General features: G+C 43.9%; 2 protein-coding genes across 2 annotated transcripts; both read right to left on the minus strand.

The window, feature by feature from the left end:
* Window positions 1-408: 408 nt before the first annotated feature.
* LOC113576873 (sesquipedalian-1-like) lies at window positions 409-2,667 on the minus strand. The gene is made up of 4 exons (XM_027009213.3): window positions 2,498-2,667; window positions 2,125-2,299; window positions 1,209-1,524; window positions 409-1,052 (listed from the first exon to the last, which is right to left on the minus strand). The coding sequence occupies exons 2-4, from the start codon at window positions 2,203-2,205 to the stop codon at window positions 646-648; spliced, it is 804 nt and encodes a 267-aa protein (XP_026865014.2). The 5' UTR covers window positions 2,206-2,299; window positions 2,498-2,667; the 3' UTR covers window positions 409-645.
* Window positions 2,668-2,995: 328 nt separating this feature from the next.
* Window positions 2,996-10,715, minus strand: LOC113576853 (uncharacterized). Its single transcript, XM_081698033.1, has 5 exons — window positions 10,242-10,715; window positions 9,297-9,993; window positions 5,925-6,124; window positions 3,419-5,774; window positions 2,996-3,263 (listed from the first exon to the last, which is right to left on the minus strand). The coding sequence occupies exons 1-4, from the start codon at window positions 10,429-10,431 to the stop codon at window positions 4,879-4,881; spliced, it is 1,983 nt and encodes a 660-aa protein (XP_081554159.1). The 5' UTR covers window positions 10,432-10,715; the 3' UTR covers window positions 2,996-3,263; window positions 3,419-4,878.
* Between the last annotated feature and the right edge of the window lie 30 nt (window positions 10,716-10,745).

Raw genomic sequence — 10,745 nt, forward strand, 5'->3', positions numbered from 1 at the left:
CATGTTTATATAAAAATATTCCCCATTTGCCTTCCCCCAGGCAGTCTTGTTTCTGCAAGCTCGAGTCTTCTCCAGAGACCTGGGAGCTTGTGAGTCCTGCGTAGAATCTTAGCTGTTCGGACAACTGCACTCTTCTGGACTAAGATCTTAGATGATGTTCCTGGGATCTGCTGGACACATTCTCCCAGTTTGGGGCTCACAGCCCCTAGTGTTCCCATTACCATGGGAACCACTGTTGCCTTCACCTTCCACATCTTTTCCAGCTCTTCTCTCAGCCATTGGTATTTCTCAAGCTTTGTGTTCCTTGTTCCTGATGTTGCTTTCTCTTGGGATTGCTGCATCTATGACTATGGCACTCACACATACACATACTTATGCAAATTCAAAATTGTAATTAAGTACACAAGGTTTCCATAGAAACAGTTTAATAAATTTGAGCCCTGTGCTTCATTGAATTCATTCACACCGAGATATTAAATATTTATGTCTATGATCTCCTTTATATTACATACAACATACATTCAAATTAAAATATATTTAATGTTCTCGCCACTGGAATTTCAATATTGCTCCAACATTTTCATGTCAAAATAAAAGACCAGCCACAATTACGAGAGTAATGTTAACTAGTTTAGCTTTATGTCTTTAGCCCAAATTAATCAAGTCTTCCTCAGACAAAGCCATCTTGGTCTCTGCCCTCTTCTTCCAGTCAGCCATCAACTGTCTCACCTCCTTTCCAAAGTTCTCATGCATCTGGCAGAAGTCCTTCATGGGCTCTGACCACTCCCCAAGGGGTGGGGTATAGCCCTCCACAGCTGGGATGTTAGCGTGCCATTTGGGCCAGGGTTTAGGGGACCGTTTACCAATTGGCCTAGTGCTTTGGGCCAGAGATTGTGTCAGCTGTCTGTTGCTAGGTGCTCCTGGTACTGTCACTCCAGGCTGCAAGTAGAACATAGATGCTGAACCCAAGCAGGACATTGGAGGATGAGACATGCCTCGCACTGCCACAGGGGTGCAGTCCACCACATCCACTCCAGCTGTTTTTGCCGCTTCTAGGAGAAGAACAAGACAACACTTAAGAGGCTGGACAGTCAAGACACTTCTCACTAACCCAGTCTGTACGACACCCTAAGCGCAGCTTCCATACGGCTCGCGAAAGGGACGAAGATAGCACGTGCCGATCTGGGCGAGAACCCCGGCGGCCTTACCGAGGTACTGCTGCCGCAAGTCCTGCAGGAGCAGCGAGAGGAAGCAGTGCTGGGCCGAGTGGATGGCCTTCACCCAAGCCTCCTGATTCTCCTGGTTCTCCGCTGCAAACTTGTACGTGCGCAGGCTTTCACCAGCGCTGCTGCTGCCGAACGCCAGCGAGAAGGCGAACTGCTCATCAGACTCACAAAGCTGTGCCACACAGCCCTCCAGCACGATAACCCCGATCACGACACGCTCACCCGGGCGGTCTCGGTAGAACAGAAGGTTCCCACGGAGGGTGAACCAGCGCTTCTGGTAGGAGGTGTTCACTTCGCCCTGTGACCAGGTCAACATGAAGAGACGCAACACAACACGTTTGAGTTTTCTGCTGCATACACACACAAGGCTGTTCTCAACGTTTACTTAAGAGAAAGTACTGGATTCATGAAGGTTTCACAGTCCTCCATTTTTGTAGGGCATATCTCACAGAACAATATATAGCCTGCATGATGTTATAAATACATAGGTAAAATGCACATAGGTAAAAGTCTCATACCACTTACTGCTAAAATACAGTAACATACAGAAAAAAATAATTTAAGTGAGTTTTAATTTAAGTTGCAATTTTAAGTATTGCTGTTTAAACCAAATCTTTCCATTTGAAATTGGGCAGGAGTGAACGATTTGGACAACACAATGTACTAACAAATTCCCAAAATGCAGAATATATCCAAACATATGTGCATTAAGTCCGTGGGCTGGGGAGTTAAGACAGATTAGACAACGGTTCTCGTGGTTAAACCAATGTTGCCTTTTATGTTCACTTTTACTGTTAAAAGTGGAGCTTGTCCAGAGCGATTTACGAACGTGCTTTAGGTTTTGTTTTGTGTGTGTGTGTGTGTGTTTTAAATAAATTAACACGCAAATGAAACCAACCTTCTTGTACAGGTACCCCTCCTTGTCCGCAGGAGTTTTGCAGAACAGATAGTGGCTCAGGATTTTCCCATGAATCTTCATTTCTGCGCCATGCCCGAGACCCGTTGACACACACCCAAACAGGAGCACGCGGACAAAAGATTCGCGTGTGTTTACGTTTGGTAACGTTCCAAAACTATTTATAAAAACAAACATCCTGCTTGTTTAGGTTTCAGTTTACACACCGCCATGGCTGACGACAGTAATTGTGCATAAGTTGAAACGTGGCCATTTTTTATCAATAGTTCTAATTTTAAAACAATTTAAAAAAAAAAGATATAACTTTTTTGACGATATGCTTGAAAGCATTTTACGCTAATGTACCGCTACTTACCAAAAAGGGTCTAACTCCGACGAAGAAATTCAACACAGCATTTTCAGACTCTTCACTTCCGCAAAAACCTAATCGTATTTACAACTGGGGTCGGAGCTGTGCAGCCAACAAACAAATCGCCTTCACGTCAGCGCAGTTTCTTGCAGTCGGTCGTGTTGGCATTGCACCCGACGGGCTGTTAACTCGGCAGGTGCTCACTTCCTGGTAACGAGGTGAGCGCCCACCAGTGCAGTGCAAAGTCTACAGCTAAAGGTTACGTGCGGCATTCAAAACAGGTTAACACAACCGCAGATGACAGTGATGCAGCCTGTGAGTACCCTGAGGGACCGGGCTTTATCTCGTCTCTCATCAGCACCGCAGTGTGTCCGCACGCATAAAAAGTATATAATAAGTAAATAAGGTTTGGTCCGCCATGCTGAGAAAAGTTGCTCAGTAGGATTAAGGAAGGGAGAGTATGGTGGGAGGTATACATTTATAAAACGCAGGTTACTGGTAAACCATTCACAAATTCTTGGACCACGGTGAAAGTTCACATTGTCCAAATTGCAGCATACACGGGATGCTCGGGCTCCTCACGACCTCTGTCCATGTCTAAACCAAGCATCCCGTAGGCCATCCAGAAATGTTATGCGAGGGTCAGTGTCACATGGCAGTGGAGAATGGCACATTGGTACATTGACCAAGTGATGTTGCAACTTCTCCTTCTCTTCATGAGATTGTGCCCAGCTTCATCCAAGATGATGCAATCATGGAGACCAGTTCAAACCTTCTCCATAAACAGGGAAAATGGATTAACATTAGTTTTGTAAACGACATTGCATGCCAGGCTTCCTTTTTCTGTATACATGTGCTGCTTTACATATTATATAGTACAAATGTATGTAGTATAGAAGTGTAGATTCACTGTAGATGTTCACTTACTTGCACTTACTGACATCATTGCTCCATCACTCTTTCTGAATCTCTCTAAAATGATACTCTGTGAGTTTGATACTCTATGAGTTTGTTATGAAATGGTACTCTGTAGGCTTGTTTCATACTTATCAGGTTTCATTGCAGGGCACAGTCAATTGTGAAGACTTTTGATTCCTTCAGAATTCACACAGCCTTCAGTAACTCACTTCTGTATTTCACGAAGTAGAACTGCATTATTTTGACAGACCATAACAATGTGTAGTCTCCTGTTGTGAGAATATACATGTCCTTCCACCCTCACGTGGCAGTCTTTCCGTTCTACAAAAGATCACATTGGTAGAAGTGTACATACTGTAGTACTTTATTGGAATGTTTTTCCTAATACTGTGTAATTCAGACAAAGTGTAGTACTGTAAGAAGTTTTTTTTTTTTCCTGTCCATGTTCGAGTTGTGGTGACCTACTGAGACTTCCTCCTGAATACTGTATAACATTCAGTATCCAGAGATTACAGTAATTTTACCTGTTTTCTTCTCTGAATGTCCTGCTTATGGAGGCCACTGAGATCTTGCTTAAATTAGGTTGAACATTTAGTCCTGTTTCCTTCATACTCACTCCATGAACCAGAACATGGTCTATGATTGGTGCTCTGATTTCATCTGAGCTTATGGGTCTTTGCTCTTGGTCTTCCTTGTTATCCTCCACCTCATCCATCTCCTCCAACTCACACTCCTCTTCCTCTTCTGTCCTCCACTGTGGAAATCACACATGCCATTTGTATTTGACCTGGCTTTACTGTAAATCCTCTTTACTGATTGGGTTCAATACATCACTGATTTGACACAAGTGCTCAATTTTGAGTAGTGGTGTGTTAACAATGACAGTGTGTTAGATACTGTTAGAGACTTTTGGGGCCTGTTTGATTGATTCTGCATTAAACACACTGCTACATGAGTTTTTTTTTTAACAAGAATATGTTTAATGTTTTGTAAAATGGGTGATTCAGATTTGCAAATTGTGTCTAACCACAGTGGGTTTTTTTCTGTGTGACTGATTTGATAAAATTGTTTTGACAGCACATTTTCTAAACAAAAATGTCAACTAAGTGTTTTAGCAGTTCAGAAACTGTAAGAACATAAAAGAGCTCAATTAAAACATCAAGTTCATTTCACAACTTCTACCTATACTTTTTTTTGGAAAGTTCTTTTATTAGAAAACCCATGACTTTTGGATTTAGCACAGGTAGATACTATAATAGCCTCTTTTGGGAAAATCCACATATCAAACGAGGAAAAGGCAAGTTTTGAAACAAAGCAAAAACATTCAGAGTGACCTGCTTCAAACGTCATACTACAACATTAATAAGCACCACCCTGAAATGCAAGTGCAAATTAGCCTGTGTTTGCCAGTGTATGTGTACACCATCTCGCAGCCAAGGTTACGGATCACATCATCTAAAACTCCCTGTTCAGGTGGTTAAACCATGATTGTCTCTCCATGCATGCTGGCGACGTAAGAGCTCCCCTATGTGGATTTTCTGATGTCGTTTCAGGTTCTCCCCACGGCTGAAGCTCTTGCCACACTGGATGCAGTAGTAGGGCTTTTCCCCCGTGTGCACACGCTTGTGCTTCTTCAGGTCGCCAGCCTGGCTGAAACCGCGACCGCACACCAGGCAGCGGTACGGCCTCTCCCCGGTGTGGCAGCGCTGGTGGGTGCGCAGGTTCCCCACGCGGCTGAACGTCTTCCCGCATGCCTGACACACGTGGCTTCCCTCGCCCTGGGGCCCCAGGGGGCGGGACCGCACCTCCACGGCCGGCCTCATAGCTCTCCCGCTCCCCATGCGCCTCACTAGCGAGCAGGGAGTGGAGCGGGCAAGGGGAGGCCCACACGAGTCTGCGGTCAATGCCATGTGCCTGGCTGATGACACACTCCGGTCCCTGACCGCCTCAAAGCCACCCAGGCAGTTGCGCGGCTGTGCGGTGGAGCAGTCGGTGCTAGCGGGCTCAGTCTTGACGTGCGATACTCCGGAGCTGGAGGCGTGGTCCCCAGGCAGGCCGTCCGAGCCACACTGGGCCCTTTTGGTGGTGCCATCCAGAGCCACCTCATCATCATCATCATCATCCTGCTCCGTTCTCCCGCCACACGCGTCTGCTAGCGTCAGCGCCACTTTCACATCACACACCTCCGTCTCCGGTTCCGCACCTTGACTCGACTCCCGGAGGCTGTCTTCCACTTTAACCGCCTGATCTTTGCCCCACGGAGGACTGGAGTCTGGCCCCAAGTGGGGGACATCGAGGGAATCAGGCATCTGGCCAGATTGAGGAGCAGAGAAGCAGTCATCTGACAGGGAGGCTTGTCTGGACGCTGCAAAAGCATAAGTTGGGAAGAAAATGACATCAGGTTTACACGCTTTACAACATAATAAGCATATTGATTTTACAGATTGTACAGGTTTGTGACGAAGCCTGTGGTTTTTATGCATACGCTGGGGGGGGGGGGGGGGGCATCACTCGCCTTCTCGCTCCTTCTGCAGAGCCTCCAGCGCGTCGCTCAGTCTGAGTCGCAGCCTCTCGTTCTCACGCTGCGTCCGAGCCGTCCTCTCCTGGTATTCCCCCACCGTCTCCCTCACCGCCTCCAGCACCTCCCGTACAGCAGCCGCCAGGAGCCGTCCCACCCGTGCATTCAGACGCTCCAGCTTGGACACACTGCTGCTCCTGCGGGGGGGGGGGGGGGTAAATGTAAACGCAGGTACATGCACACGAAGTGCACACACACAAAAAGTCTTTGCTTGTGGGATTTATTTTCATGAGCTTAAATACGTTGCTTAGCAAATTCACCTATTTACTCAAGTTGTTCCTTTTCTACTTAAACTCACTAAATCAATGGTCAAGCCTGTTACATCAAAGCCATGATGAGCTTGCTATGAAGCTTTTAAGTGTTTGTAACAGTTCTCTTCTATTAAGGAATGAACTGGTTAAAAGGGTCTTCCACTCAAAATCCATTACTTCATGTTCCTTACAATAGAGACTTGTGCATGGCAGTTCTAGCAGTAATAGAAATGAGTGATTTGGAATAGAGGCGGAAAACGACATCAACACCCAATAAACCAGCCTACATTTCAGTATTAAAAGTCCTGGCTGCAAATGAGAAACTGTATAGTGGAACTCTGAGGGGGTGATTATTCAGCACAAGTGCTTTGATATCTCTTTTATCCAAGACAAGGAGCATTAAACTCTAGAGCTGACACACTCACTCCACAACCACCATAGCCTTTCACATCCTGATCTCGAACCACCAAGCCACATGGCTATCATTTCACATTTCCTGCTACTGAGAGCCTTGGTTAACAAACCTGCATCTCAACACTGCAACTGCACACGGTCAACAGGGCTGAGTGACCTAAAGGTGAAACTTCTAAACATCAAAGCCAACATGTGTGTTTGCCCATGAAGCTGGAACTATGAATCTAATTTATTAGCATTTAACCTCAAAAAGGCTGCAGGGTCTGTTTGTAATAGTAGGTGAGAATGATAATCAAGGAGTTTGAGGGTCAGACCCCTGGGGCACCATTGGTAGAAGTAAGCTCTTATTTGGGCAAAAATAGAGGCAATGCAACCTAACAGCTGTATTAATTCTATAAGTGTTGAGCTTTTATGTGAGTTAACATATTAAAGCAATTTCCAAAGGAAAGTGTATACAATAATGTTTAGGTATATATGTACAGGTAACAAGACATCTAACATTTACAAAAGTAAAAAGTGTAAAAGTACTTAAATTTTGTTCATTTTATTTATTATGACATAGGATGACAGGAAAGATGCATGCATGGTTTCTCTCTTACTAAAGAAACACGTCATCAAAAACATCTACACAGTCAAAAACAATATATTTTGATGTTAATGAACTAAGAAGTCAAAGTCTCAGAAAGCAAATAACCAAAATACAAACGTTAAAACATGTTTAAAATTCTAAAATTGCGCGGGACACGAACAGCGCGACCTCTTCACGCGAATGCAACGCAATCAGCTGCGGCACAAAATGTTTCCCGCGGCCTGGTCACCTCTGATCCACAACACCTTGTCCCTTTCTGTTACCTGAAATATTTCCTAATCTATCACGTTGAGTGCTGTTCCTATATCGACAAGCTAGTAGCGGAGGAAGCCATTTCTTCAGATATCACCTTTACCATAAGCATTGATAATTACTTAAATACCCACTTGCGATTTGTATAAGAGAATTACATCTCGACACACATGCATGACACACCAGTATTAAATATGAAAGCCGTCCAGTATTAAATATAAGGAACGGTATATATATATATATATATATATATATATATATATATATATATATATAATTTTACAGAGGATGGAAGTATAATTAAACTGAACACCAACGTGTTTAGTGCTAGTTTAAGCACATGAGTAGAATTGAGAAATACAGCAAATCATGTGTTTGTAATCATGAACAGCGAATGTGAAGTGCTTGTCTGCTTGACTGATTGATAACCGAAATATACATACAAGAAAAAAAAGTATTAGCTAGAATGAAATAAGTTAATAGCTGACTAGCCATCTTATATATAATGTTGAAATAAACTTAAGGCAACCTGGCAAGTATTAATCAGCACGTTAAGGCGATGCTCGACAACTACATTAGTTGAATTAAAAGATGACAATGTAGACTGAATAAAACATGCATTACCGCGAGAATATCTGACTCTTTTCCAGTGTCGTAGTGGACATTCTGGGTTTGCTGTGGTAATACCGGCCTGTTTGGCTAATGTGGCTGTTTGTTCACAGCCTGACTGCTAACGAGCTAGCTAACGTTTGCTTTAAAGTCAGCCAGTCGGCAGACCGGTTCAGTAAACAAACAAAACGAACAAACGACACTCGCAGCTGAGAAGAATGCCAGTTTATAGTAATTGCGAAATTAACTTAGTCTTGTATATTCTGAGGAATATAACGATCTAACTACAAAAAACACAAGTTAATTCCAATTTTTTGTGTTTATGGCTGTAGCTGTCACCTTTCCTGTCCTACTATGAGGACTTATTTACTTCCTGTGACACCGTGTACTTTAAATTAAAAGTCCCGGTTAACAGATATTTTACGTATAAGAACTTTACGGCTGACACACCTTTTCACGCAGAAGCGTCACGCCCATAGAACATGAGGGGGACACGTTTTTTTGTAGCTCCAGCTGACACACCCAGGGAAGTATTTTTAACAAAAAAATTCCTAGTAGCAGATTTTGGAATGTTTTAGGAAATGTCAGTGTTAATATTTTTCTTCAAATTAATTAGAAGTTTTGTGTGCAACATAACTTTATTATTCAGTGTTACCTTCATATGGTTTCTCTAAATATAATATAATAAAGGTTTTTTGGGGGGCGAGGTGGGGTATCCAATGAACCTGTTATTTTAAATTTAAACTACTGTACTTTTGAAAAACACACACACAGCACTACGATTGTTGCTGTTATTACTTACTTTATACCTTCTTTAAGTATTAGCACCATAGGCAGACAGTACAGAATGTAATTTTATTTTTTGGTTTATAAATAAGACAATAGGCCATTTCTAAGAATTAAACTTGATAGAATGCACATTTATAGAATTAACTAATCAAAATAAAAGGCTTTTAGTTTTTAATACATTTGTTCAGTGAATGCATTAATAAGAGATTTTTTTACACAGACATTGTGGAGTCACTGCTGCAGGCTCAAACCAAATAGAATAAAACTTTGACACACAACTTTGTTAGTGAAATGTCACCACCACTGCCTTTTAGATACAAAAGTAAATCTTGATCTTAATGCGCAGTGACAGAAATGCAAGGAAAAACCCAAGCAAAGTTTAACGCCAGCAAAACATTCCTTCAGAGTTCCATCTCTCTCCTCCCTGTGGTCACATGTCTGCCCGTGTGGATCATCTGATGTTTCTTCAGGTGGCTGGACTGGCAGAAGCTCTTGCTGCACTGGGGACAGCGGTACGGTCTTTCCCCCGTGTGAACCCGCTTGTGTTTCTGGAGGTTCCCGCTGTGGCTGAAGCGACGTCCACAGTGCAGGCAGCCGTACGGCTTCTCCCCGGTGTGACAGCGCTGGTGGATGCGCAGGTTACCCACGCGGCTGAACGTCTTCCCGCATAGCAGGCAGCCGTGCCGCTCCTCCCGCCCCTGCTGGTTTACTCGCTGTCTCCAGGCATCCAGCACCGGCGCCGAAGCAGGCTCCTCCTCGTATGGGAACCGCTCCACAAAGGCGTTGAGCGCTTCTGCGTTCACACATGGGGGTGTGACGGGGAATTCCGGCCCGGCTGCGACAAGCTCCGGGCGGACCTCACTCCGAGTGATTTGAAAGTTGGAATCCGCGCAGGAGAAGAAGTCCGTTTGCAGCACGGCCTCGTCTACAACGGGATATTCTGAGCGCTCCATCTCAGTTTTTATGTAAGAAGGACAGGGAGTCTCATGGACATCAGCTGGGGGCTCCTGCTTGAGGGCCAGATTATCCTCCACTACTGCATTCAGCTGCTGACTGAAAACCGACGGGCCCTCCTGCTCAGAGGATGCAGTAATCTGGACAACTAGAAGGTCATTGGGAGAAAGATTGGAAAAGCAGCAGTGAGACATAGAAAAAAGGTAGGCAGAGCACAAGGCAAAAGTGAAGATCTCTCTTAAAACAGTAGAATAAAAAAAAAAAACTCAAAAAAGATAGTTAGATAGCTATCTATCTACATAAAGCTACGTTCAAATGTCAGCGGTCGAAGAAAAGCAATAATTTGACCTAATTTAGATTTAGATTGAATAATTAAGCATAAACTAAACAATATACTTGTGCTGTCTTTGTCCAGCTGGTCCTGCAGCTCTTGAACTCTCCTCCGTAGTCTCTCGTTTTCTCTCTGTGTCTGCGCAGTTTTCTCCTGATATTCGGACACCGTCTCTCTCACAACCTCAAGCACCTCGTGTACCGCCACAGTCAGTAACTTTGTTACCCGGTCACTTAAGCGTTCAACTTTTGACATCCTGTAAACGATCTTCTTTCTTCTCTTCTGTATACTTAATCGTGTGCACCACGAAGGTAACGTTTATGATTTCTTTAGCTAGCTAGCTAGCTAGCTAGCTGGATGTGAGGATGTTAGCTAGAGATTTAATTATGCTGCCTTGGTATTGGCAGTGCCAAAAAACGAACAGATATTAGCTGACTCGTAGGCTATTTTGAGAAGAAATATAATTATATTTATTAATCACGAAAAATGTCACCACTAACACCTTTTCGACAGCAAAACCCGCTGTTGACAACAACCCAAAACGGTTCACTTCCGGTTGGGAGGACGGA

Source organism: Electrophorus electricus, chromosome 15, assembly GCF_041902795.1.
Source record: "Electrophorus electricus isolate QZ-2024a chromosome 15, ASM4190279v1, whole genome shotgun sequence".
NCBI classification, from domain to species: domain Eukaryota; kingdom Metazoa; phylum Chordata; class Actinopteri; order Gymnotiformes; family Gymnotidae; genus Electrophorus; species Electrophorus electricus.